The 27,933-nt window shown below is 42.4% G+C and overlaps 2 protein-coding genes across 2 annotated transcripts; one reads left to right on the plus strand and one right to left on the minus strand.

The window, feature by feature from the left end:
- Window positions 1-61: 61 nt before the first annotated feature.
- Window positions 62-8,100, minus strand: ap5b1 (adaptor related protein complex 5 subunit beta 1). Its single transcript, XM_052075087.1, has 3 exons — window positions 7,809-8,100; window positions 4,921-5,709; window positions 62-2,050 (listed from the first exon to the last, which is right to left on the minus strand). The coding sequence occupies exons 1-3, from the start codon at window positions 7,944-7,946 to the stop codon at window positions 134-136; spliced, it is 2,844 nt and encodes a 947-aa protein (XP_051931047.1). The 5' UTR covers window positions 7,947-8,100; the 3' UTR covers window positions 62-133.
- Window positions 8,101-11,069: 2,969 nt separating this feature from the next.
- Window positions 11,070-26,312, plus strand: p3h1 (prolyl 3-hydroxylase 1). Its single transcript, XM_052075107.1, has 15 exons — window positions 11,070-11,691; window positions 16,462-16,614; window positions 17,098-17,287; window positions 17,355-17,486; window positions 20,199-20,338; window positions 20,578-20,667; window positions 20,784-20,836; window positions 21,875-22,002; window positions 22,147-22,274; window positions 23,404-23,499; window positions 23,741-23,891; window positions 24,664-24,781; window positions 24,876-24,951; window positions 25,036-25,176; window positions 25,891-26,312. Exons 1-15 carry the CDS (start codon window positions 11,230-11,232, stop codon window positions 26,251-26,253), a joined length of 2,421 nt encoding a protein of 806 aa, XP_051931067.1. The 5' UTR covers window positions 11,070-11,229; the 3' UTR covers window positions 26,254-26,312.
- The last annotated feature ends 1,621 nt before the right edge of the window (window positions 26,313-27,933 follow it).

Consider the following 27,933-nt stretch of genomic DNA (forward strand, 5'->3'; position numbering starts at 1 on the left):
TGGAATAATTACAAATGTGAAACTACAGCATATTGTATAAAAACACTTTCTACATGTGAAATCAGTTCTATCAGCAATTTATTGAGAGAAACACAATAGTGGCACTTTTCATTTCAAACCAAAATATGGTACTTCATGGGTTACTGGTAACGTTTTCAGGCAAAGACATTAAAAGGTTACCAAGGAAAGAACTGATGTGAGGCAGGAGCTGCCAGTTATCTGTAACGATATTGAAATGGACAGCATCCTCTTCTGAAATGATTTTCAGCAGTATGTGAAATTGCGGAGGAATGAAAAAAACACATTTGAATTCGGCTTCATTGGCTGAATCTGAAAAAATGAACGGAAGCAACTGTTTTTCCACAATGGAGCCCAGTTCTTCTGCTTGCAGCTGGCCACAAAACAGGGTGGTAGCATAATCTGCTTTCTCTTCCCGATTGATTTCATCCCAAAGGTCCTTAAAAACACCCAATTTAACAGCTGTTCCCCAAGTGGTGGGAACAGCCAATGGCAGAAAGATTTGCTGAAATAAAACGTGGATGTCTGGCAGTGAAGTATACCAGGAAAGGCCATTTAAGGTGTTGAAGATGGCACTACAACTGAGAGTGATGGGGACAGGCAACCTGGGCTTCAATACCAGTTTCACCACGGGAGACCGTCTCTCTCTAAAAAGACAGGGCACGTTGAAGTCACAGAGTTCTTCATAGATGTTATCCCTTAAGATGAAGTGCAGGTGTATGCTGAAGACCTGATCAAAGCAGGACAGGTTGTGCATGGTATGTTTGAGCTGGTAGTGCAAGGTAATCTGTGAGCCAAAGCAAGGGTCTTTGAACTGGGCCCTGTATGCTTCCAGTCCTGGGCTGTCCTGTTCCTCACTGGGGCTCGAGTAACTTTCCAGAATTATCTCATTTCTGTCCTGTGGCTCAGGATACTTTAACTCAACCAGCCTAAAAACATTTTTTTCCATCTGCTGAATGGTTAGCACACTTGTCAGTCTCTCGGTGTCTGCCATGATGCAGGATAGCGAGTGTTTGATATTTTGTCCTTCCTCCCTCAAACCCTGCTTTATAATCCCAATCAATTTTTCTTTGGAGAGAGTAGTCAGGAGGCTGTAATATAGTCGAGCACGATCTTGAATGTCTGCGTCGCCATAGTAACAGATCAGATGTTGCAGGACGTTGGCCAGAGAGGTAAATAATGAGTCTAGGCTGGGATGTGTCATCAAGCGCCGGCAAAGCTGCAGCACACTGTTTCCCAGACGCCAGTCACTAGTCAGACACACTGAAGGTGTAAAGATGATCTTGGAAAGTAGTTGGAGCGAAGTCTGCTGAGGGATTTGCTCTTCTTCTGCCACTCGAGCCAGCACCTTGAGGTGCCAACTGAGGTCTGTTAGAGTGAACTGAGCAGGCGGCGCCTCAATTATAACGCCCTGCAGGGCCCTGCAGAGTCTTGCAGACCAATTGCATTCAGGGAACAAGTCAGAACTTTGCTCAGCCAAGTTGAGAATGTGTGGAGCCAAGTGGGTTTGATGATGATAAAGCGTGCAGAGTTTTTCTGCAATACTGTTAGCATATCTCTCCACGTGGCAAAAAGAAACAAGGAAAAGGAAAACTGCCCTGAAAAATGTGGCGGCAAGCTTACGACTGTGTCCTCTGATCATTATGTTCAGTAGCAAGCCAAGGTGTTCATAGAGATAGACTAAACCCCTGCCTTCCTCTCCATCTTTTTCACCCTCCTCCTGGCATACCACCAACAGCAGATTGAAGCGGGCCAGCATCATAGCATAATCATTGAGGAGATTGGGTGCTAGCGTACATGCCAATTGGGAGGTTAGCAGCACAGGTGGACTTTCGTTATTTCCACAGCTGATGGGCCTATTCTCAGGAAAATGCAGCATATAGTCCAAGAAGAAAAGCTTCTCTGGTTTACTTAGCAGTGGATGCTGGGAGAGAACAACCAATCGTTTCAAGACGAAAGCTTCATCGTCAGTGCTGAACAAGCTTTCGGTGTAGGCACACTTCATCAGCAGAGTGCTATGAAGAAGGCAAACCTGAAAAAGAGGAAGTTTCAACTTAAGCAAACATTGCTCACACAACTCGGTGGGGCTCTTATAAAGTCTTAACCAAGAAGCACCACTTGTACATTCCACCAAGGTCACTGAAATGTAAGAGCCCATGACCTACAAAAGTCTCCTGGAGCCATATGCTAAACCTACCAAGAATTTTGCTGTTTTGTTTACAGATTTTATCATTGAACACTGTTGCCATGCCAAGAAAAAATACTGTGACACTAGCACTGCGACCTTATCCATATTAATATTTATATTGCACTTAATTGAACTGTTTTTTTTTCTTCTTTCTACCCACAATCTTGCTGCTGTAGACTGTAAATATCTCCAGTGTGGGACAAATAAAGGATATCTTATCTTATATATATATATATATATATACACAGTATATTTAAGGCTTATTTTGTGATTGTTTAAAAAAATGCTCATCAACGCACACTCCAAATACATAACCAAGCTCATTAATCAGAAAGCTTTGCAGAAGCCTGATAACGATCCTGAACCATGTGTCTTGGGACATCTAAAACAGGCTGAATAGGGGATCTCGAGGATTGACTTGGGCACCCCTACCGTAAACCATTTTTTGGTCATATATTCGAACCCAACTCATTACCTTTGTGTTCTCGATCACAATAAAGCCCCTGACCACTCAGGTCCTTGTTCGTGTTACTTCGACATCACCCAATTAATCCAGTAACCATGTCAAGATCTTTGTAATGCCCATCTTAAACGACATCACTTTTTGTTGTTGATTGCCATGTTAATTTAAATGATTTAGACACAAAAAATTCCCAAAAGACCTGTTCCGATATGAAAAAGTACTCATTGCCCCCCGGAACCTAATAATGGCTTATGCCGCCCATAGCAGCAATAACTGAAGTCAAGCATTTGTGATAATTGGTGATGAGCCCTTCACATCGCTGTGGAGGAATTTTGGCCCACTCTTCTTTGCAGAATTGCTTCAACTCCGCCATATTGGAGAGTTTTATAGCATGAACTGCACGTTTAAGGTCACAGCAAAGCATCTCAATAGGATTCAAATCCGGACTTCAACTTGGCTACTCCAAAACCTTAATTTAGTTTTTTTAGGCCATTCCCAAGTGGACTTGCTTGTGTGTGTCAGCTATTTGTCCTGCTGCATGATCCATGAGCTTACTTGACTTTAATGGCGCAAAATGATTACAAAAGATTCTCCTGGATTTTCTGGTAGACGGCAGAATTAATTGTCCCAGCAATTACACAACTGGCCACAGACTACAACACTGCAACCGCCATGCTTCACTGTTGGCCCGATGTTCCTTTTATCCGTTACTTTGTGATTTAACAAGGAGGGAGAGCAATTACTTTTTCACATATGGACAGGTTGTTTTGGGATTTTTTTTGTGCCTTAATAAATTATATTGGCAACATTAACTCCATCCTGAAACAGGCCCAGCAGAGGACATACTTCCTGAGGCTGCTGAGGAAGCATGGCCTGCCACAGGAGGTGCTAAGACAGTTCTACAGGGCAGTCATCGAATCAATCCTGTGTTCTTCCATCACGGTTTCGTTTGGGGCCGCCACAAAAAAGGACAAAATCTGACTTCAACGGACAGTTAGGACGGCGGAAAAAAATCATTGGCACCGCCCTACCCACTCTTGAGGACATGCTACTGTGCCAATCCTACTGGACCCCCACCCACCACCTTTTCCAGCTACTCCCCTTTGGTAAGCGTTACCAAACCACAGCTTCTTCCCTCTAACCATGAACTCCCTAAACATTATCTCAAATCCATTGTGGCTCTTTGCATTTTTGCACACCCATCGAAGAGTATTACTGCAATGATCGTTCCAGCCCTGTACATGAACAATTGACATTTATTGTCCAATATTCCACAGCACCAGGCAAGGACTTTCTGTATAATGGCACACCGACAGTTGTACCACAATTACTGCTACTGGCCACTTAAAGTGGTGCAACAATTATCTGCACATACCGCACAACTGTCATAGTATTGTATTGCACCACTGATCACTTTATCTCTGCTTGAGGACTCTGCACATTGTCGCACAGCTGTCATTGGGTCGCACTACTGCACAATAGTACCCTATCATTATGGAAAGTCTTTTGATACTTGTGTCATGTCCTTGTTTATCGTAGTTGCTTGTTATTGCAATACGAGTGTAGCCTGTAAAGATGATACTCAGCCAATAAAAACGATTCTGATTTTGAACAAGAGCAGCGACTTGGTTTCAGTGTTGCCAACTTAAATACATTGTGACTGTAATCAGTGACTTCTCTGATCATGCCATCAACTGTTTAAAAAATATATCAAAAGCATCAACATCAACTGTGGTCATCATGCTTGCAATCTCGTGTTATCAGCACTTTCATTTCCTGCATAGTGGTGAGAAGAGAGGAATTTGCCCTTTTAATGATTGGGTAGTCATAAGAACAACTACCGGTAATACTGTAATGGTTTTTGCTCATAATGTCATTACAATTTAAAAATATAGCAAAAAAAAATGTGGATTTTTGTGTGTGTGAATATTCATTAGTGATTTAATTTAATATGTGGAAATGTTATTTTTATGTAACTGATCAACATTTTTTTCACCAGTTTTGAGTTTTAATTTTCTGATCACAAGTGATACCTTGTGACTGACAAAGCTGCCTTCCACTTGTTCACCCGGGACCTGTCGGCTGCTTTTGGAGTCCCATAGGCCAAAAAGGCCAGCAGGAACTCTTCCTTTAGCTTGGCGGCATCCCGTATGGTTGGGGTCCGCCGAGATGGTTCTGGATTTTAAGATTTGGGCTTCCTAGTAATAATAAACTACATATAATAACGACTTCATAAGCAAAGAATACAAACCTCGCTGGTTCCAAGCATACGCAGAAGTTGAGCTCTAAATATGGATGGTCGAACAACAGGAACCATGGCAACCACCTCCATCAGTCTGTGTAGAACTGCCGCTTGACACAGTGGAGTAAGAAGAAAAGAATTCTCCAGAGTGGTAGACAGGACTGAGCGCAAATCCTTGCAGTCTCGCCCAGTCTGAAGAATAGGAACTGTGCCCATGTGGCCCATTATTAGGGAGGATAAAATGGCTGAGTCTTTATCTACTTGAGCTAATCTCTGGTCTGCTTCCCAGTTGACAATTGTATTTTCCCCGACCAGTAATTTTAAATAATCATCACCCGATCCAGGATCCATGGCAAGCTGATAAACACAATTTTTCAACACCAGAGTATTGAGTCTTGCATATGACTGATGAAGTTTCGAGGTTTCTTTGGTCCAAAGCCCACCAATGAGCTCAAGGTGCTGAGAAAGAAGGCCGGGGCAGCATGTCTCCAGCTCTTGTAGGCATTCACATGCTGTTGCTCTCAAGAGAAGAACACTGTCACCATGCAAGTTGGATGTGTCTTGCACTATCTGAAGGAGCAGATCCAGGAAGTCCGCACATACGTGTATTTTGTTGCTCACACAAGAGGTACAGATGAGGACAGACGTCAGGGTGATGAGGAGGGAACTGCGAAATTCAACACACGTAACTGGGCAGTGGGCAAACACTGACAGGAGCTCCAGTACTGTTTCTTCTCCAATGGACACTGTAGGACAGAGGAGAGCCGCTTGCTCACATAGTGGGGACAGCAGATAGACCTGAGATGGACGATAAATAAGAGCAAGACATTATTACGGACAGATATCATGGCAATCATGTGTGATCGCATCATGTTTCAGATACCGCTCTGTACATTTGTCTAATTATTGTTTTGTTTTTTACACAATAATAATAATAATTCGTTTTATTTATAAGCGCCTTTCAAAACACTCCAGGACACTTTACAATCAGGAACAAGAACAATAAAACCACAGTGCGGGTCAGCAGCGGCAGCCAGACGTGCCAGCGTTCACTCAACCCGAAAGTCATTGTTCAGTGCATCTTTGTAACAATACAACAACACATACTGTGTGTGTTTTTTTAACTATGGTGACAATTTCTTGCAGACAGTCGGAAGTTGTAAAAGATTTGATTCGCGGGTTTATCAAAGATTAAAGACTTGTGCAGTTGAACAATTTCGATGAAGCCATTGAAACACAAAAATAAGTGGAAAAACGATTTGGGCTCAAATAAATAAAATGTTATGGTTGGAGTAAGGATAAGTAGGGGTTCAAGTTAATCTAAAATGATGTTGAAATAAGAGTTTAAAACGAGTTCAAAAGTTTAACGAATAAAAAAACAACAACAAAAACAAGTTATGGTAAGGTCATGATTAGGAAACACACAATTAGTGGACTGACATTGCCCCATTGGCCACAGCGGGAATCAGGAGCCAGATGTATTGTAACACAGAAGCCTATTTCACTGCCACTCAACTGTAATCAATGTAAAATTGTGATTCAAGCCAGATCCAAAATTCCTCCCTCCGGTGATTGACCAATCAGCGCTGTTCACAACAAAAATAACGCTTGGAAGAGTTGCCGGTCACGGCAAAATAACCACTGCCTGGAAAATAAATAACCGTTACTGTAGTATAGCATGTCCAAAGTCCGGCTCGCGGGCCAAATCCGGCCCGCGGTCGAATTTCATCCGGCCCTCGGCCCCTGTCATAAAATCAGTGCCGACTGGCCCGCAGGTTGGGCGCAATGGAACACGTGTTGCATTGACTGAGGTCTCGTAGACTGGTGAGTGATGTTTCGTAGAGTACTGCTTCCCTCTAGTGGCTAAATGAGTAATAGCATTCACTAAATGAGTAATAGCATTTAGACACTAGAGGGCATCATTCACGAGTTAACAAGACATCACTCCGTGTTTATATTGACTGATATGTCATATTTCAAATGATCCTTGCAGTTGTGGATATGTGTATTGCTTGTTCATTAACCTGTTGTTCGAATCAAAGGTTTTGTGACTATTGAAAAGTCATGGTGATACATTTTATGTTTCAAATCAATCAATTTGCACTCAGGAGACTTCTGTTTAAGAAAAAGTCAAGTGAATAAGCAGTTGTATGTGATATACCTGTTTCAAATGAACCAAAAGAAATTCTTAAGATTGTTGAAATAAAAATAAAAATGGAAATGTGAGACAGACTGGCTTACTAAAATTTGTTGAACAATATTGTTGTTCAATGTAAAGAATGTCAGCCAAGGTCGGCCCCCCGACATTTTACCACATAAAATCTGGCCCCCTTGGCAAAAAGTTTGGACACCCCTGCTGTAGTATATGTACCGTACACATTATTCTCGATAAGTGTTAGCATTTATAGAGAATAATGTGTACATGGCGGCCCGGTAGTCCAGTGGTTAGCACGTCGGCTTCACAGTGCAGAGGTACCGGGTTCGATTCCAGCTCCGGCCTCCCTGTGTGGAGTTTGCATGTTCTCCCCGGGCCTGCGTGGGTCTTCTCCGGGTGCTCCGGTTTCCTCCCACATTCCAAAAATATGCATGGCAGGCTGATTGAACACTCCAAATTGTCCCTAGGTGTGAGTGTGAGCGTGGATGGTTGTTCGTCTATGTGTGCCCTGCGATTGGCTGGCAACCGATTCAGGGTGTCCCCCGCCTACTGCCCGGAGACGGCTGGGATGGGCTCCAGCACCCCCCACGACCCTAGTGAGGATCAAGCGGTACGGAAGATGAATGAATGAATGAATAATGTGTACATTTACCTTGCTCTGTTTTAGACCAGAACAAGGTAAAGTAGGTATCAGCCACTGTAAATAAAATGTATTATTATTATTATTCCATCATGAAGGTACCTTAGTATTGTTGGTAACTCTGTCATCTCGGAGCTCACGGAGCAACTCCGCAAGGAACGTATCCGCCGATTTGGAGGACACGAATCGGGAGGGACTGCGGAAAAAGTCTGAAATTTTCACCTTCCAGTTTACCGCCATTGGAAAACTTCCTGCAAGAATGTGCTGCTGTTTTCAAATGGTTAAATACAAACTGGCGTAAACTGCTCAGATGACAGCTGACGACGACGTCCTGCATCCTCCTCTTCTTCTTCTTCTACTTCTTTTTCTCGTCTTCCTCCTCCTCCTCCCACCCCTTCTTCTTTTTTTCTTCTTCTTCTTCTTCTTCTTCTTCTTCTTCTTGGCAAACCAACTTTTGGATCATTCTGCCACCTATCAGACTGGAGTGTACAGCAGTAGAAAGGCAGGGAAAAAAACTAAACTAAACTACTCTCTCTCCCTATCCATCCACTATCTGATCTCCTTACCATCACAGGGGTCGCGGGCGTGCTCGAACCTATCCCAGCTGTCTTCGGGCAGCAGGCGCGGTACACCCTGATCTGGTTGCCAGCCAATCACAGAGCACACAAAGACGAACAACTATTGTCGCTCACACTCACACGTTGGGACAAGTTAGAGTGATCAATTAACCTACAATGCATGTTTTGGAATGTGGGAGGAAACTGGAGGACCTGAAGAAAACCCCAACACTCAGGCATGGGGAGAACATGCAAATCAGAAAGAGGAAGGCCAGGACCCAGAATGGAACGCTGCACGTCTGCTCAGTGAGGCAGACGTGCTAACTAGTCATCCACCGTGCCACCCACATTCCAAATCATTCCATAAATTTTAATTGAGTCTCTCAGCCTTCGCTCACAATTACTCCAGAAATTGCATTCTCTAGTTGTGTGACCTATTATAAATTTTGATTCTGCCCACTTTTTTATGTGTATATAATACAATATACAGGTACACCATTACACCATTCAAATTTCAACATATTCCAAATATATCAATCTGTGTACTATTTTTCTCATTCCACAATTTCATATTTTTTGTTAAAAATGTCCCCATTCATTTCCAGTAGAGCATTCAACATCCCCTACCCTTCAATACAATTGTAAATTACTTCATACACTCTGTTATCATGGCTGTAGATCACTTGGTAGTGTCGCTTCCCCATTAATTAAGGGATTGGTGGTTTGAATCCTGCCTTTGACTGTACATTGATTAATTATATAAGAATCCGTTCTGTATAACTTCATACCAAATAATGTCCTTTATTCATCCATTGGCATTCAATGTGACGGTAACACATTGTCTTCGCTTTTAAGATTTGACATTGAGCACGTCTGTGGTGGCACAATGTTTCGAGCAACTGATACACAACAACCTCTGACAGCCTAGTATTGTGTTGATTTCATATAATTCAGTTTATTTCATAAACGATGTTGGAATAAGTCATTGATGGCTTGTATGCGGGCAGCTTGTATTCGGTTTCCACACAGTGACAGTGTGCATTTGGGTGTTAATGGTTGTTTGTCTCTCTATATGTGCCATGCAAGTGACTGGCAAGCAGTTCAGGGTGTAGTCGGCCTTCCGCCCAAAGTCAGCTGGGAAAGGCTCCAGCACCCCCTGCGACACTTGTGAGGATAAAGCGGAAAATGGATGCATGGCATTCGACATGACAGTGACACATTGTTTCTCCTTTCTGTTCATCACTTTCAACGAAGTCTCTGTGGTGCAGTTGGTACTAGCTTTAGCCTTCATTGCAGAGTGCAGTGTCAGATAGTTTTCAACCTTTCAAGCTTCATTTTTAAAAATTAATTTAATTTATATTTAATTTTTAATAAAACAGTCATTCATCCATTATCTGAAAAGCTTATCCCTACTAGGCTCTCAGGCGTGTAGGAGCCTGTGTCTTCGGGCAGTGGGTGGGTCACACTCTGGGCAATTTACAGTGAACAATTACGCTACCGGGCATGTTTTTGGAATGTGAAAGGAAACCAGAGTACCCGGAGCAAACCTATGCAGTCACGGGGAGAACATGCAAACTCCACACAGGAAAGCTGAGGCCCGGAATCGAACCCTGCACTGCGAAGCGGACGTGTGAATTGTCACATCCCGGCTTGATTACTGCAATTCCCTTTACTTTGGAGTCCGCCAGTCCTCCATTAAGCGCCTTTAGCTGGTCCAGAATGCCGCTGCTCGCCTCTTGACTGGTACTCGTAAGAGGGAGCATATAACTCCTACTCTGGCATCCCTTCACTGGCTCCCCATTCATTTTAGAATTATTTTCAAGATCCTCCTCTTTGTTTTCACATCTCTGAATAATCTCGCGCCACCTTACCTCTCTGAGCTCATCCGCCCCTACACACTTGCCCGGCGCCTCAGGTCTGTGGACCAGACATTATTAGAAGTACCAAGAACTAACTTGAAGCTCAGAGGGGATCAAGCCTTTTGTGTTGCTGGTCCCTCTCTCTGGAATGACCTCCCACTGAACATTCGGCAAGCCTCCTCGCTGCCCATCTTCAAAACCCTCCTCGAAACTCACTTGTATTCTTTGGCATTCGACTAAGCATGACTTAGATTTGTTCTTGGTTTTGCTGTTCGGTGCTTTCTACCGCCTTTATTACTAATTTGTCTTACTGTTTATTGTACATGTTAACTTGCTCCATGTACAGCACTTTGTATGCAGCGATGGCTGTTTGAAAGTGCTCTATAAATACTGTTGACTTGACTTGACATTCCAAAAACATGCGTAGCACGTTAATGGACCACTTGAAATTGTCCCAAGGTGTGAGTGTGAGCACGGATGGGTTGTTCGTCTCTGTGTACCTTGCGATTGGCTGGCAACCGGTTCAGGGTGTCCCCCGCCTACTGCCCAAAGACAGCTGGGATAGGCTCCAGCACCCTCGCGACCCTCGTGAGGATCAAGCAGATCAGAAAATAGATCGGTAGATAGAAAGATAGATAGATAATACGCATGGCGTCACGCCATTGGCGCCATTGGCGTGCGCTCTCTCTCTCTCTCTCTCTCTCTCTCTCTCTCTCTCTCTCTCTCTCTCTCTCTCACACACACACACGCACACAGTCAACAATTAAATGCCTCGATTTTTCTCTTGCAGTCCGTTTCAATACAGAATCAGTGCATACTATAATTGACAACACACACATAATAACTCAACAACCCATATTCATGTAATCGTAATGTGTCCCTAACTCTGACGGTAAGAACGAGTATCGAGCATCGAACGTCCGGCCAACTTTGCCTCTTTTAGCGAAGAGGCAGGGCTGGACCAAAACCCAACCCCGCCTCTACTTCAAGCTTCGAGCCTGCTCAGAATCTGAACACGCCTTTTCTTCTTCTTTTAAAAACATGCTGAGATCTCTCTTCCAATTTATGTCAAAATTCAAATAGTTGTGCGCACGAGATTTCAGGAGAATGGAGTTGACTTTGGCTTTTACAGTAATTTGCGTCGTTCTACCATCATACACATCGAGTTCTTATTTGAGCAATAATTTTGTTTTGGAGCCCTGTGATTTCCTTTTTGACACGGCGGTGGAAGCCTATTATAAGGGAGACTGGCTCACGGTGATCCTGAACATGGAAAAGGCTCTGCGGAACAGAGCTACAGTCCGCCGGGTAAAGGCAGACTGCCGACTCAGATGCGCCAACCAGACCGCTTTCGAGGACCTCACGGCAGGCTTAGGAACTTCCATTCCCGAGGCTGAATCTGTGGAGGACCTGGCTTTCTTCTGGAAAATTTTGAAACGAGCGGACTGTGTGAAATCTTGCGAAACGGAGAAACTTGGTCAGCCAACTTTGCATCAAGTCGGTGAAGAGGTGGAGTTGGAGTTTAAGAGAAGGACCCCTTACAATTACTTGCAAGTCGCATATTTCAAGGTACAGCACCACTGTTTAATCTGGTCAAATGCATATCACAAAAATACAATGTGTGTCAGTTATGTAGAGGTAAACGCTAAATTTAGAGTTCACTGCGAAGCGCCAAAATCTTAACAGTAACCCCCCCCCCCCCCAAAAAAAAACACACAGCAATGCCACGTCATAAGGCTCGGGTTTTAAGATTCTCAAAATAGGGATTATGTTAGTTACAAAAAGAATTGAATGTCTTTCCATGCTGCTTTTAATTAGTCTATTCCCTTACACATAATAGCCTATTATTTTTATGATTATTCTCTGGCTGTTATCATTAACCATGATTACATAGATAATGACCACTTTTCTTTTTTTTCACGATTTATTTATGTTAAATTAGCTTGTGAATGTATTTTGTTCTTCAGTCATATCATGCCTGCCTCCAAAGTCAAGTGACATTAATAATTAAAATCTGAAAACTTGTCGGGTGGCCTGGTAGTCCAGTGGTTAGCACGTCGGCTTCACAGTGCAGAGGTACCGGGTTCGATTCCAGCTCCGGCCTCCCTGTGTGGAGTTTGCATGTTCTCCCCGGGCCTGCGTGGGTTTTCTCCGGGTGCTCCGGTTTCCTCCCACATTCCAAAAACATGCGTGGCAGGCTGATTGGACGCTCTAAATTGTCCCTAGGTGTGAGTGTGAGCGTGGATGGTTGTTCGTCTCTGTGTGCCCTGCGATTGGCTGGCAACCGATTCAGGGTGTCCCCCGCCTACTGCCCGAAGACAGCTGGGATAGGCTCCAGCACCCCCCGCGACCCTAGTGAGGATCAAGCGGCTCGGAAGATGAATGAATGAATGAATGAAAACTTGTCCTCCCAAGGGTTGTGAGCATGCTGGAGCCTATCCTGGCTGTCATTGGATGAGAGGCGGGTACACGCTAAAACTGGTCGCCAGCCAGTCACGGAACACAACCAATCATTCACACTCTCTTTAAACCTATGGACAATTCAAAGCAAACCAACCTTTTGGCCACATTCTCACAATCGTGGCTGACGAGTCCATGAACAACTAGGGGTCCACGTGCAATCTGACATCCCACCCCCGTAAAGTGGTACAAAATCAGCATTTGAATTTGCATAGATAATTTGGGGTAAGGGAAATTAAATTGAGTGAATTGAATTTATTGTGTATTAAAATGAAATCTGTGAGGCATTAAAGTTCTTCAAATGTACACTTTTTAACTGATGATGCTCTGCTCTGGAAATGATCCAAGTGAGAACACAGTTCAAAAGGTCAAAATTAAACACTTGGAAACAGTGATTTGATATCAACAACTTATCTTTGAGTATAAATAAAACTCATTTTATTTTACTATCAGAACAATAACTAGGCACAAATCAAGATCAATGATAAATATTTACTGTACATAGAAGTAGAGAGAGATGGAAGCTGCAGGTAAACCATGCTCAGTCAAAATTATCCATAGACCTTGGAGTACATGCACTACGTAAATTGAATTAACCAAAATGCTTTACATTTGTTGTTTACTTGTTTCTCTAGTCCCATACATTAATTACTGCTTGGAGGTCTGGAGCCACACATACAAATCAAGAACAAAAGCGGATCTTATTGAGCTGAAGATGGCAATTAGGAAAATACACAATGCTGCATATTGTGCACCTATCTATCATTCATTCCCAGTTCAGTTATTGTGATTTACAAAGTTCACCTGGGGTCTTAAAAAGTCTTGAAAGTATTACATTTATGAATTTGAAAATAATACCTGAAAAAGTCTTGAATTTCAATGTCTGTGTCTTAAATCTAATGCCGTACAAGGCTGTAAATAAGTGGTCTCGCATCGCAGTTTGCGGGTAAATATGTGGATTTACTGAAACATTATAAAGCAAAACTACGAGCAGGCACAACGCGCTTGCGTCACACACTGGCAGGAGGTGGAAGAGAAACTATTCGGTTGACGCCCCCGAAGATGGCAGAAGTGGGGGGGGGGGGGGCATTCCACATTAAAATGCAAGGTGACCATCATGGCATGTTGTAACACGGACCTTGCTAAAGAGGCCCAGTGTGAAAACCACATCGGACCCAAAACACGGTAAAAATTAATGTTCCACAAATGAATGAGATATATTAATAGAATAGCACGGTGGTCGACTGGATAGTGCGTTGGCAAAGGTGCAGGGTTCAATTCCAGGCCTTCTTGTGTGGAGTTTGCATGTGTCTGTGTGGGTTTTCTCTGGGTACTCTGATTTCCTCCCGCATTCCAAAAACTTGCACGGCAGGTTAATGCAGTGGTTCTCAATTATTTTCTGTCATGCCCCCCTCCCCCCGCATGACTATAAATAGTATCATTTGTCTATAAAATTGTTATAAGTGCACCTTTGTATAACACTGTATCCTTATTAACGTATAAGAGAATAAAAAAAAGAAAGAAATATGGTCCAACTTTATGAAACAACTTACAACAAAGAATAGCTTTAGTAAGTGGAACAGAAAATATTTAAAGTGCATCTGAAATTCAAAAATAACATCAAATCCTTAATTTAACAGTAAATATTTTTTGACTGACCATGTCAAACCATACGATACTGAAAAATAAAATTACATAAATCAATAACTAAGAATGCATTCAAACTAATCACCAACATTATCTCAGGAGCACAATATTTTAAAAAAAACTTTAACCAGCAAAACAAAAATATATAAAAGAATTCATGCTTTTTTTTTTTAATCAAAAATGTTTGTCTGCGGGCGGCCCGATAGTCCAGTGGTTAGCACGTCGGCTTCACAGTGCAGAGGTGCCGGGTTCGATTCCAGTTCCGGCCTCCCTGTGTGGATTTTGCATGTTCTCCCCGGGCCGGCGTGGGTTTTCTCCGGGTGCTCCGGTTTCCTCCCACATTCCAAAAAAATGCGTGGCAGGCTGATTGAACACTCTAAATTGTCCCTAGGTGTGAGTGTGAGTGCAAATGGTTGTTCGTTTCTGTGTGCCCTGCGATTGGCTGGCGGCTGATTCAGGGTGTCCCCCGCCTACTGCCCGAAGACAGCTGAGATAGGCTCCAGCACCCCCCGCGACCCTAGTGAGGATCAAGCGGCTCGGAAAATGAATGAATTAATGTTTGTCCGCATCTGTTCACTGGCCTCTTGAGGATTGATCACAAGTTGTCAATGGGATTCAGAGAGTCTTGGCCTTGGACTCAAAATATTGCTGTTTTGTACCCTGGACCACATAGTGATCACTTTTGCCTTGTGCCAAGGTGCTTCATCATATTAGAAAATGTATTGTTTGTCAACAAATGGTTCTTGGATGGTGGGGGGAAATGGCTCTTGGAGGATGTTTTGGTCCCATTCTGTATTCATGGCTGTGTTTTAAGGCAAAATTGCAAGTGAACCCAGTCCCTGGGCTGAGATGCAACCCCACATATGAACGGTCTCAGGATGCTTTACTGTTGGCATAACACGGACTGATGGTCGTGCTCACCTTTTCTTAAACAAGCGTTTTTTTTTTTTTTGAGGATGCCCCAAACAATCGGAAAGAGCATTGATCAAACTAAATGACTTTGTCACAGTCCTCAGCAGTCCAGTTTTTGTACCCTTTGCGGGAATATCAGTCATTCCTGAATGGTTTTCCTGGAAAGAAGTGGCTTCTTAATTGTCCTTCTTGACACCAGCCCATCCTCCAAAAGTTGTTGCCTCACTGTGTGTGTATAAGCACTGATATCTGCCTGATGCCATTCCTGATTAAATTCTGCACTGCTGGTTCTCCCATCCTGCAGCTGAATAAACTTAAGGAGGTAGTTCTGGTGTTTTATGGACCTTCTTGGGCCCCCCTGGAGCCTTTTTCACAGCAATTAAATTCTATTGTATTTTCTCCTTGAAGTTTAATTCAGCTCATTTTCATGGCAAAGAGGGACTCTGCAATTTTTTATTGATTATTGATTGATGTGCAATTTCCTCTACTGTCACCACACAAACAAAGTTAGTGGCTACATTATTTGGTGTACTGTCGTGTTGCCAATTTAGCAGATTTTTTTCTCAGACTTGGTGTCTGCTATATTGTACTAGCTGGTTCGCCGCCCTCCGGGCGGCTCATCAGCTAGTTCCTGCGGAAGGCTGGTAAGGTGGTGGTTCGCCGCCCTCCGGGCGGCTCATCAACTAGTTCCTGCAGAAGGCTGGTAAGGTGGGCCTTCGGCCCACAAAAGTGTTGTTGCTTGGTTCAACTTTTTGTTCATCTTCATTGCTTATCGCGAAAATAAAGAGATGTTTAGCTCTACTAAATAACTAACAATTTCATTGCAATGCTTGTGGGTAGACAACATTTTTTTGCTAAAATGCCCGTGCGATCGTAGTGAGCCACTGCCTGAGTGGCGCAGTGGCGGCGCGCAGTGGCGGCGTGCAGTGGTGGCGCGCAGCGGCGCGGTGAAGTAGGTATGTTTTGAAAAGGGACAGACGGAAGGACAGACCGCGTGCGGGACGATGCGCAATATATATATAGATATACAAATATATTATATATACACATGAAATATTTGATGGATTTTGAATTATGCTCCGAAAATTTTCCTAGCACCACAGCCAAAATGGATGACATAATCGAGCCGCATTGTTTACTGATTGGCTATAAAGTGTGCTTGTGGTTTCTCTCCTGATTCATTTCATTTTTTGATCATCTCAAAATCAAGATTGCTTTCACATTTAAGCAAAATCCCGAGGCAGTTTTAACAGCTAAACAATGACGACTTCTACCCGTTAGAATTGCACCGCAACGTGACATCCCTTTCTTGTTTTTTAGATCAATAAACTGGATAAGGCAGTGGCAGCAGCCAACACATTTTTTCAAGCAAATCAAGATCACGCGGAGATGAGACAGAACCTGGACTACTACGGCACAATGTCAGGAGTGCGGGAAGAGGACTTCAAAGATCTTGAAGCCAGACCTCACATGGTTTGAACCACAGATGCACAAAATATTTTTAAAAAATCACCATCACGATAATGGCGCATGCAACATGTGTATTCCAAAGACGTGCGATAAAATAATACTTTTATATGGAATTGTGTGCTTTTATCCGACTTTGACCAATCTGATGCAACATTAATGTGCATCGCCATCCAATTGGAGAACAATATCAAGTGACATTACTCACACAATTTACAATTTTTATTTTTCGAAAAGGCATTCTATTTTGCCATGTGAAAAAAAAATTTCCTTCAATATTAAAAATTTAATTTCTTTTGGTACCTGTTGAATATTGCAATCATATCTATTCAATCTATATTAAATACCCATATTGCATGTTTTACCAATATCGTGCAGCCTTAGTGTGAATAATGCACACTATTCTTGAACATTTGAAACTGTTGGGCTTTGACATTTGACCTCAGATAAATCTTCTAACTTGTGTTCATGTCAAATCGTTTTGTTCAGGCAAAGTTCTTGATGGCGAAGAGTTATTACAGTGACAACTCCTTCAGTCTGGCGGCCAACCTATTTGAGGTGGCAGTAAATGAGTACCTCACTGCTAACGAAGAGTGCAGGGCACTTTGTGAGGGAAGCTACAACTATGACGGCTACAATTACATGGAGTACAACGCCGACCTCTATCAGACAATGACAGGTAACCGTCGTTATGCCTGATTTCGGGACCCATCAATGGAGTTTTTCTCATTGTGGATTTGTGTCAGACCACTACATTCAGGTCCTGAACTGTCAGCAGCGATGTTCCACGGAGCTGGCTCTTGCTGCTGGAAGTGACAAGCCCTTGGAGGATTTCCTTCCCTCACACTTTAACTACCTGCAGTTTTCCTACTATAACAGTGAGTATGTGTTGTTGTGTGAGTGACCGTGTTACGTCACTAATACTGGTCACCAGAATATTACATCCATTCTCCATACCCGTCCTCATTAATGTTGGGCTGACCAAGAGCCTGCTTTGGGTGATATGTAGAGTGTACCTTGTACACAGATGGGCAAAATCTTTGGCCGCAGATCCACCTTATCCCTACGCCCAATGATCCTTTCCTTGAATTATGGGCGCCACTTCCTGTGTGATTATGAACCAACTCGTATTCTGTTTACATGGTAAATTGTTGCGCGACGTCACTTTCTTTGACAGTTACAGACTTATACAATGTGGGAACGCTAGTTGTCACAGTTGAGAAGCGAAAACTCTTTACTACCGTTTGTTACTCATGTAGCGGGGTGAGGAAGATGACATCAAGTGGTCAAGAAGCATATACAGTACAGGGGTGCCCAAACTTTTTGGATCGAAGATCTACTTTTCGATCAACTAACCTCCCGGGATCTACCCTTACCGGCGCGCGCACGCACCCACACACACAAATTTAAGATTTACCTGCTTTATTTTATTTTTTAATTATTTTTTGGGTGAAAATGAGACTGATAAGATGATTAGTGTGCAGTGTATATTAACACAAAAAATATATTACTAACATGTACAAAGACACACAAATGGTTGTTTGTTTTTTTTCTTCTCGACACTCCTCGGAACTACTTGGGACCTGTCTTAGATCTACCGGTAGATCATGATCTACCTAATGGGCACCCGTGCAGTAGCGTGTTTCGCTACTTTCCTCAGACAGTGAGGCGATGAGCAAGCTCAAATGCTTTGAGGCTTCTCAGTACCTGGGCAATAATACACCTGTCGTTTTTTTGGTAAAAGAGGCTTATTTACTTTCAAGCGGATGGAGGACAAGACAAATCCTTAATGTTGTATCAACCCCACTTCTTCCCGCTAAGGCTGAACAATTTGGGGAAATATTCTCATTGGGATTTTTTACCCTCAAAGTCCTTTTGAAATGTATTTTTCAATAATTTTTCTTACAACAAACAATATCTGAGCTCGTATGCATTAAGATTATAGGATACTAAAATGAAGGCAAATAAAGCATTCATCAATAATATAGGCAGATTATCTCCTACAGTTACTGGTTTCACTTGCAGTTTTATCAGCCTTCAGCACGACAACATACTGTTTGTTTGTTTATTTGTTTATTGAACGTAAAAACATATACAGTGATAAATTGACAGAAAGTAAGATAAGTAAAATAGTAAAAGGAAAGGAAAGAAAATAGTAAAAGGAAAGATAAATCAGTCATCATTCAACAAAATTATTATGTTCAAGGGAGTAGGAAGAAGTAAAGAATTTATCTAATCCTACCCCGTGTTATCTGTTTATATATACCGGTAAATAAATATCATATCAATATATCAATATATCTATATATATATATATATATACACATAACGGACACTGGTGTCCGGGGTCTCGTTATTCTCCAACAAACATACAGAAACAGACTGCTGTGTTCAAAGCAAACTTGAGAAAAACGAAGTATGCAACCATGGTTTAAATCCACTATAGGCTGAGTACTAGTTTACCTTAGATGTGCACTTTATAATGTTATATTGCTCTGTTTTGATTTCATTAAAAAAGCTGTTAAAGCAGCTGTTGTGTGACAAAATATTTTTTTTCACTGTTGTTGATGGACAGTAATATTGTGTGAGAGATTATATATGAACAACTGCTCCAAGTGAAAAATGTTCATGTAAAATTGAAATTATTTCAGTAAATATTTGCATTTGGCACATAGAAAACTGATTCATGATTCCAAGTTGATGAGAGAATTAAAATGGGGAAAAAATGTAAAAGGAAATTCAGAAACGATAAAAAATATATGAGTAATCACGATTAATTTTTTAGTTCATTTGAGTTAATTATGACAATTGCATTTTTAATTAGATTAAATATTTTAATCGTTTGACAGCTCTAGTAATTAGTTATATAAAAGGACTCCTGCCCGAAGACTCGGTGTCGGGTCATTGTTGCTATTGCTACTGGCATGCTTTGTTGGTTGCTGTTGCGTCTTGCTACTTTCATGTTTGTTTCAGTCATGTTTAGTTCTTTGTTATGTTTTAGCTTCAGTCCTGTTGGTCATGTTTTTGTTATGAGAGCTTTTAGTTTCTGCCATGGTTTTTGTTTGTTACTTTGGACTTTGTTTAGGATTTAGTTTTCTTGTTTTAAATACAACTCTTCCAATACACCCGCTCCTCCCTCCTGCCTGCTTTTGGGGTCAACCACCACCTTGCAACGTGACAGCGTGGTTTTTTTTTGGGAATGTGGGTAGCAGCCGAGATGGCTGGAGAAAGCCCATGTAAACACAGGGAAGTGTTCAAATTCAACAAAAGCAAGGCAGGGACTGAGACTCAAACCAGCACTGCTAACCTATATATTCTATAGGTGCCCCTTCTCCATGTAGTCATATGAGATCGTGTACATTTTGTAAAGTCAAAAGGTGGCAGTTTGGTGAGGATTTATCCTCTGATATATGTACCCAATCAACTATGTATGCATTTTAGCGACTGTATTTTTAGAGAAATGGGCTGTAAGGTAATAAAACTGATGCTGATCTGTAGTTCAATTTTAGGTGGACTTTCCTAAAAGTGTCCAAAACTGTCGACATTGGACAAACTGTTTTAAAGTCTGTTCTTCTTGCATTCCACTCAAGGTGAAAACTATGAGATGGCCATCGAGTGTGCAAAGACTTACTTGCTCTTCCACCCTGACGATGAAGTGATGAAACAGAATCTTGCTTATTATTCAACCATGTTGGGATTGGACAAGGCAGAGTTTATACCAGCCAGACGGGTACAGTGATGTAACTAACAATGTTTTTAAAAATAATGACAAGGCATAAGCACTGAATAATACCAAAGAAAATGAATTGAGGTATATTTATTTTTTAAAAATCCACACTTTGCGCTAGACTTGTGCTGGGCACGAAATTATGGCCCTAAATGTCCAAAGTCCTCACATAAAACGCGAGTATTTGTATCGATTTCAACAACTTTGGTGGTATTATAACAAACTATTTTTGACACCCTCAGCCTGTGAAGCAGTTCATTCAGCGTTCCCTGCTCGAGAAAGAACTGCTGTACTACGGATATGAAGCATTTGGGGTAACATTTATTGATCCTGTGAGTATTTAAAGTCTGAGTGTCTGTTTTAGTATTTGCAGTTTGTCATTCATGGTTTGAATGAATCTTGAGCGTCCATTATAACTGTGATAATTTATTTATTTATTCTTATTAAGGATACATGGACTCCAGAAGATATCATGCCGAGAAAACTGAGAGACAAACAGAAGTAAGAGATGCATATGAATGATTTGTCCACTTCATATTCAATCAATAATCTATTGAGTGTGTGTGTGTGTGTGTGTGTGTTGTGTCTGCTGCAGTTCTACTATTAATTCATTGTTTTTCTGTTTTTGTTATTGTACTGTGTAACTGATTTGTATTGCATGTACAGTGATGCCTCGCTATTTCGCGGTTTGTTTATCGCGGCTTCAGTGCATCGCAGATTTTTTCAAACATATTCATTAAAAAATAAATATATATACTATATACAGTATATATACAGTATATATATTTCATATAAATGTAGTACAGTACTGTATATGTTGCTCTATGTGACTCGCTGTAGTTTTGCTGACTTTCGCAGCTTCTCGCGGACCATTTGCAGACTTTTTGCAGACAAAAAAAAAAAACAAAAAACAAAACATTAAAAAAAATATGTTGGCTGTATTTTGTTATTCATAAACTAACCTAATTTATACATGTTTAAATCTATTACTATACAGTATTAAGTCATGTTAATTACTTCAAAATTTACTTCTACATGTACGTGTGTATACCATTAAATCTGGGCTTATAAATATTATGTAAATGTACCTATATGGAGGGGGGGAAGGTCGCTACTTCGCTGATTTTCGTTTATCGCGGGTGGTTTTGGTCCCCCATTAACCGCAATAAACAAGGGATTACTGTACAGCACTTGGTATGCACCAATGGTTGTTTTTAAAGTGCTCAATAATGAAGTTGAGTTGAGTTTTCATTGGAATATCACATACTCTGAGATCATTACGGTAGAGTAACCAGCTGTTGGCTAAAGCCCTATCTGTGATGTGCTATTGCATCCACAATGTTCACTTCTTACTGCAGGTGCTCATGTGATTGTAGTTTATCGCTCTGTCAATGAAGTCTACTCCATCAGTCTTGAAACTAACTCTTGAAATGAAGTTCACAAGAATCTCTAAAATCAAATTGAAGAAGTATGGAAATCGTTGATTGTTTTTTTTTTCATCTTTGCTTCAGTATAATTTAATCTTTGCTTGTCTCTCAGGGCTGACAGAGAGACAGCAGCAAGGATTACTGAGGAAATAGGAAACCTGATGAAAGAGATTGAAACTCTCGTGGAAGAGAAGAAGAAGGACTCGACAGATTTGACAAACATGGTCGTAACGCCAGAAGGTAACTCTTGAAGTGTTAATTATATTAACAGTGGTTAATCACATCAATTCTACATGAATGAAAATAACCTTCCAAAATCATGCCAAAGCTGTTCTATTTGGCACCATTAATGTAAATCTGTCTCCTGCCGATGATCTACTTTAGGTGGAAGTCAATTTTATGACAACATTAAAGTGGCCTTGACATCCATGCAGTTGAATGGCTCTCAACGGGTCTTGCTCGACGGGGTCATCACCAATGATGAGTGCACGGAGTTGCGGCATCTTTCTAACGTGAGTTATCTAAACATTGGTGTCGTAACTAAAAACGCAGTATATATATAAGATAAGAGGAGAAAAAAAAGCACTGGACGTCATGGTACTTTGACCATATTTCATTTGCTGCAAACAAATGCTTTGAATGAGATTTGTATTTTTGTGTTATCATTACTGTATACAGTAACAGTGGTCCCATATTGGTGGACAGCAGTCTGGCTCCGAACCCCGAGCCCCTTTCATCTGGACCTTCAAGAATATTAATTTAAAAGTACTGGAATAAAAATATTTTCAGTTTTTCACGCGTGAGGTCACCGATGCCTGAACCGGGTTCATTTGACAAAGCTCACAAGGTTTTCGTTTGTTTATAGGGGTAAATGTTTTGTGTTTTTTTGTTATTGTAAAGTGTCCTTGGGTGTCTTGAAAGGTGCTTATAAATAAAATGTATTATTATTATTATAATCACCTACCTACGACAAACATGAAGTATGGTATTGTTCAAAGTCAGAAATGTTGACTCTAATAGCCGTGCCGTTCAAGATAAGTGGACTGAGGCGTCTGCTTAGATTTTGCCAGCATCGAGTGTGTGTTATTTGTTCACAGTCTGTTGCGTGTGTTAAAAGTGCAAGTATGAAGCGACATTTTGAGACGAGAAACAAAACCTTTGACACAAATTACCTGCCAGCATCACCTACGAGGTCGAGGAAAATTTGCAAAATGAAATTGTATGTGATAAGTGGGCGATAACGCACGCTGACAGCACAACGACGGCCCTATGAGCGCTCACTACCCGTGAAGTGGATCTTGAGCAAACACAAAAAGCCTTTTACTGACTCCGGAATGATCAAGGTATGTATGGCGGCGAAGGCAGACACTCCATACGGCGAAGGGAAAGGAGAACGACTTCAACAAAGGTTCCGGCAAATTCCATGGCCGTCCACAACAACAAGAAGGGCAGCGCTGCTCTCTGAGGATTTGCATTCCCAGTCGAACAGTGCCGCAAATTAAAAAGTGGCTCCCTCAATTGAAGTCATTGATTTGCAAAACTGTTCCGCAAGGAAAAAAAACATGTTGAGCCTTGCTGTACATTGTCTGCTTGCATTCCACCTCATCATTTCACTTTGTTTATTTTTTGTCTTAGGTGCAGGCAGCTGCCCTTGGAGGTGATGGCTTCCGGGGACATCCTTCTCCCCATTCTACGAAGGAAATGTTTCAGGGAGTCACAATTCTTAAGGCTCTGAAGGTCTGTAAACAGTAAACTAGACATCACAGGTGGTACATTAAAATAATTTGAAACAAGAAGCATTTTTGGTACTTGAACTTTTTTACCCGGCGCCATGCAAAGGCAAGGTTGTCTTATTCTGATCTTTTATATTCTTGGCTGTGTTCAAGTTTTATAGTGTAAGGTGACAAACACATTAACAGCACACACACAAAAAAAAGTCACTTTTGTCCCCCCTCTATGTATCTTGTTCCTCCTATAGCTGGCACAAGAAGGAAAGGTTTCACTGAAGGCTGTCCGTCTTTTCTTTGATGTCAGCGAGAAGGTGAAGAAGGTTTTGGAGTCATACTTTAGCTTGAGTTCCCCGCTCTACTTCTCCTATTCACATCTGGTGTGTCGATCCGCTATTGAGGGTGAGTAAAATAGAGAATGTGTCATCCATTTGTCTTTGCGTCCATATGTGTAGACTTGTATATGGGCGGTGGTTCTTAGAAAGTATCATCCAAAATCTGACATGAGAGCCCAAAAATAAAATGTAGATCAAACCTTCCTGCAATGCGCTGAATAAATGTAGTTCACTCATCCCTTTGTTGGCAAGAGTGGTTCTTTGCATTTTTGCACACCCCTGTGGAACAGTTTTACCGCAGTGATCATTGTAGTTCCACTCTGTACATACTCAAACAATTGTCATTGATCAATATTCCACAGCACCAGACACTTTAAAACGCTTAAGGACTTTCTGTATAATTGCACGACTAAAGTGGTACCAGAATTACTGCTACTGGTCACTAAAAAAACATTGCAACGATTATCTGCACCAACTGCACAACCGTTAAAGTGATCAGTGGCACAATAAAACACTAGATCTCTGCACATTGTCGCACAGCTGTCATTGGAGCGTATTACTGCATAATTAGACTCTTACATTACGGATAATCTTTTGATACTTGGATGTCATGTCCTTGTTTATTGTAGTTGTTTGTTATTACAATACTAGTGTAGCCTGTACTACCAGAGACAAATTCTTTGTGTTTTACATACTTGGCCAAAAAAAAGATGATTCTGATTCTTAAAGAAATAAAATAAAATGCTATGGTGGGTGACCCAGTGGCCAGTGGTTGGCGCGTCAACCTCACAGTGCAGAAGTCGTGGGTTCGATACCAGTGTTCTGGTTTTGTTATTCAGGGAAGCAAGAAACACGAAGTGATCTGAGTCACTCCGTTCATGTTGACAACTGTCTGCTCGTTTCGGAGCTCAATGAGTGTTTTAAGGAACCGCCTGCATACACACATCGAGATTTCAGGTGAGTCTCACAAGAGGTTTTCCAGTTGCAAATTGCCTGCTTGCATTTTACTAATACGTACAAATCAGTCTTAGAATCTCATTTGTCTTTACAGTGCAATACTTTACCTGAATGATGACTTTGAAGGAGGAGATTTTATTTTCACTGAATTAGATGCCAAAGTAGTCACGGTATTTATTCAATTTCGCTTGAAACAACGTTTTGATTTCTGGATGTACTTGTGTCCATTTGTCACTCGTTTCTGATTTCTCTAGGCAGTGGTGCGTCCACAGTGTGGCCGTGTGGTTGGATTTGGAGCAGGAAAGGAAAACCCACATGGTGTGAGAGCTGTCACAAAGGGACAGAGGTGTGCTGTTGCACTTTGGTTCACCTTGGATCCAGCGCATGAGGAAAAGGTACTTAGCTACAGTACCTCTATCTTTTTATCAATGCCGGCCATTTTTCTCAAATTGGGAAAACCGGTGCCCGAGCCATTTATGGCCAGTTGACTAATTTATGAAGACCTACAGAAAATTGAGTTCTGTCCCTATATAAGCATGGAGCTCTAACCCTCTTCTTTCATCAGGAAAAAAAGTACATTTCTACCTTTTAACATTCTTTAGTAAACAACAGTTGAACATTGGTAAGTCTTGAAAATAGCTTTTTGTGAAAGAATGCATTTCAGGCAGAACATCTACCTTGATGCAATCTTTTTGCATTTCTGATTCTTCAAATATCGAAACAATGCTTTCCAAAACTCTGCACTGATGCATGAACTATGCACAAACTTTGGATGAACTTTTCTGTTGAACTTTATCGATGTTCTCACCACCACATTGCTTTTGCACGCCACCTCGCCAAGTGGAATAGCGAACTGTATACCCCCACCACCCCCCCACACACGCAGTCACACACTGTGTGGACCAAGATCTGATCGAAGCCACTCCTGCCCTCTAGTGGTGATTGATCAAACTGAAGTCATTCCCACCAGAGTTACGGTTGATACTCTCTGAGCAGTGTTGCAAAGCGCTTATTTTTTTTAATTATTATTTTTTAAAAACAATTTTGGCATGAGTTAATTTTTATATGACCATACCTTCTCTAATTTCATATGTCCCTTTGCATTGTAGGAAAGAATCCAAGCTCAGAGTATGTTGGAGATGTTCTCCACGTCTTTGATGCCAGGATTCGACTCAAAAGAGGCATTGGGCAGTTCAGATCACAATCCCGTGGTGACAGAACGAACCAGCGAGACTGACGAGGCAAAAGTAAGTCAAGGAGAGGCTCCAGATGTTGAGCAAGTTAACAGCATACAAACTGAAAAAACATCTGAGGTCAAGGAAGATGGAAGTCAACCTTTTAACGTAGGTAGAGAACAAACACTCAAAACAAAAGTTGAACAGCTGGACAAAAAGAGTTCCAAAGATGATGTCAAAATGGATCACCAAACGCTTTCCATGTCAGACTCTCACAATGACAAGGATGAGTTGTAATTGAATTTTACAAACATTTTTTGTCCTCAGTGAAAATAAAGTGATTTGTTTGAAAAATGCCTTGTCGTTTTTTTATGTATTTGATGCGAGTTGAATGTAGTCATCAACAACACAGAACACATGGAGACTGGTTGGGCAAGTTCCCACGTCCCCTCGAGGACTCTGCTAAGGGTGTAGAGCTGGTCCACAGTTCCACGGCCAGGACGAAAACCACACTGCTCCTCCTCAATCTGAGGCTCGACTCCCTGACGGACCCTCCTCTCCAGCACCCCTGAATAGACCTTACCAGGGAGGCTGAGGAGTGTGATCCCTCTGTAGTTGGAACACACCCTCCAGTCCCCCTTTTTAAAAAGAGTGACCACCACCCCAGTCTGCCAATCCAGAGGCACTCTCCCCGATGACCACGCGATGCTGCAGAGGCGTGTCAACCAGGACAGCCCCACAGCATCCAGAGCCTTGAGGAACTGCGGGCAGATCTCATCCACCCCTGGGGCATTGCCACCGAGGAGCTTTTTAACCACATCGGTGAGTTCAACCACAGAGATTGGGGAGCACACCTCAGGATCCTCAGACTCTGCTTCCTCCGAGGAAGGCGTGTAGGTGGAGTTGAGGAGGTCTTCAAAGTACTCTGCCCACCGGTTCACAACGTCCCGAGTCGAAGTCAGCAGTGCCCCATCCCCACTGTACACAGTGTTAATGGTGCACTGTTTCCCCCTCCTGAGACGTCAGATGGTGGACCAGAATTTCCTCGAAGCCGTCCGGAAGTCGGCTTCCATGGCCTCACCGAACTCTTCCCACGCTCGGGTTTTTGTCTCGGCGACCACCGAAGCTGCGTTCCGCTTGGCCTGTCGATACCCGTCAGCTGCCTCTGGGGTCCCACAGGCCATTATGGCTCGATAGGACTCCTTCTTCAGCTTGACGGCATACCTTACTGCTGGTATTGAAGGAAGTCCGCCAAGGTATTTGATTATTGGTCAAATAGTGTGGTGGGAATTCCGCCTACAGTGTCCACCAGCGAGTACGGGGGTTGCCGCCACGACAGGCACCAACCACCTTACGGCCACAACTCAGATTGGCCGCCTCAACAATAGAGGCACGGAACATGGTCCATTCGGACTCAATGTCCCCCGCCTCCCGCGGGACATGGGAAAAGCTCTGCCGGGACATGGGAAAAGCTCTGCCGGAGGTGGGAGTTGAAACTCCTTCTGACAGGGGATTCCGCCAGACGCTCCCAACAAACCCTCACAATACGTTTGGGTTTGCCAGGACGGACCGGCATCTTCCCCCACCATCGGAGCCTACTCACCACCAGGTGGTGATCAGTTGACAGCTCCGCCCCTCTCTTCACCCGAGTGTCCAGAACATGCGGCCGCAAATCCGATGACACGACCACAAGGTCGATCATCGAACTACGGCCTAGGGTGTCCTGGTGCCAAGTGCACATATGAACACCCTTATGTTTGAACAAGGTGTTCGTTATGGACAGTCCGTGACGAGCACAGAAGTCCAATAACAAAACACCACTCGAGTTCAGATCGGTGGGGCCGTTCCTCCCAATCACGCCATTCCAGGTATCGTCATTGCCCACGTGAGCATTGAAGTCCCCCAGCAGAACAAGGGAGTCCCCAGCAGGGAGTACTCTCCAGCACACCCTCCAAGGACTCCAAAAAGGGTGGGTAC

The sequence above is a fragment of the Hippocampus zosterae genome, chromosome 9, assembly GCF_025434085.1.
Source record: "Hippocampus zosterae strain Florida chromosome 9, ASM2543408v3, whole genome shotgun sequence".
NCBI classification, from domain to species: domain Eukaryota; kingdom Metazoa; phylum Chordata; class Actinopteri; order Syngnathiformes; family Syngnathidae; genus Hippocampus; species Hippocampus zosterae.

Coding starts and splice junctions, on each gene's coding strand:
- ap5b1 (XM_052075087.1), bottom strand. CDS start 7,946: ATGGCGGTAAACTGGAAGGTGAAAATTTCAGACTTTTTCCGCAGTCCC. Junction 5,710..7,808: donor GAGTTACCAACAATACTAAG/GTACCTTCATGA, acceptor CGTCCATCTCAG/GTCTATCTGCTGTCCCCACT. Junction 2,051..4,920: donor GTATGCTTGGAACCAGCGAG/GTTTGTATTCTT, acceptor CCTCTTTTTCAG/GTTTGCCTTCTTCATAGCAC.
- p3h1 (XM_052075107.1), top strand. CDS start 11,230: ATGGAGTTGACTTTGGCTTTTACAGTAATTTGCGTCGTTCTACCATCA. Junction 22,275..23,403: donor AGTTGCGGCATCTTTCTAAC/GTGAGTTATCTA, acceptor TCTTAGGTGCAG/GCAGCTGCCCTTGGAGGTGA. Junction 25,177..25,890: donor ATCCAGCGCATGAGGAAAAG/GTACTTAGCTAC, acceptor TTTGCATTGTAG/GAAAGAATCCAAGCTCAGAG.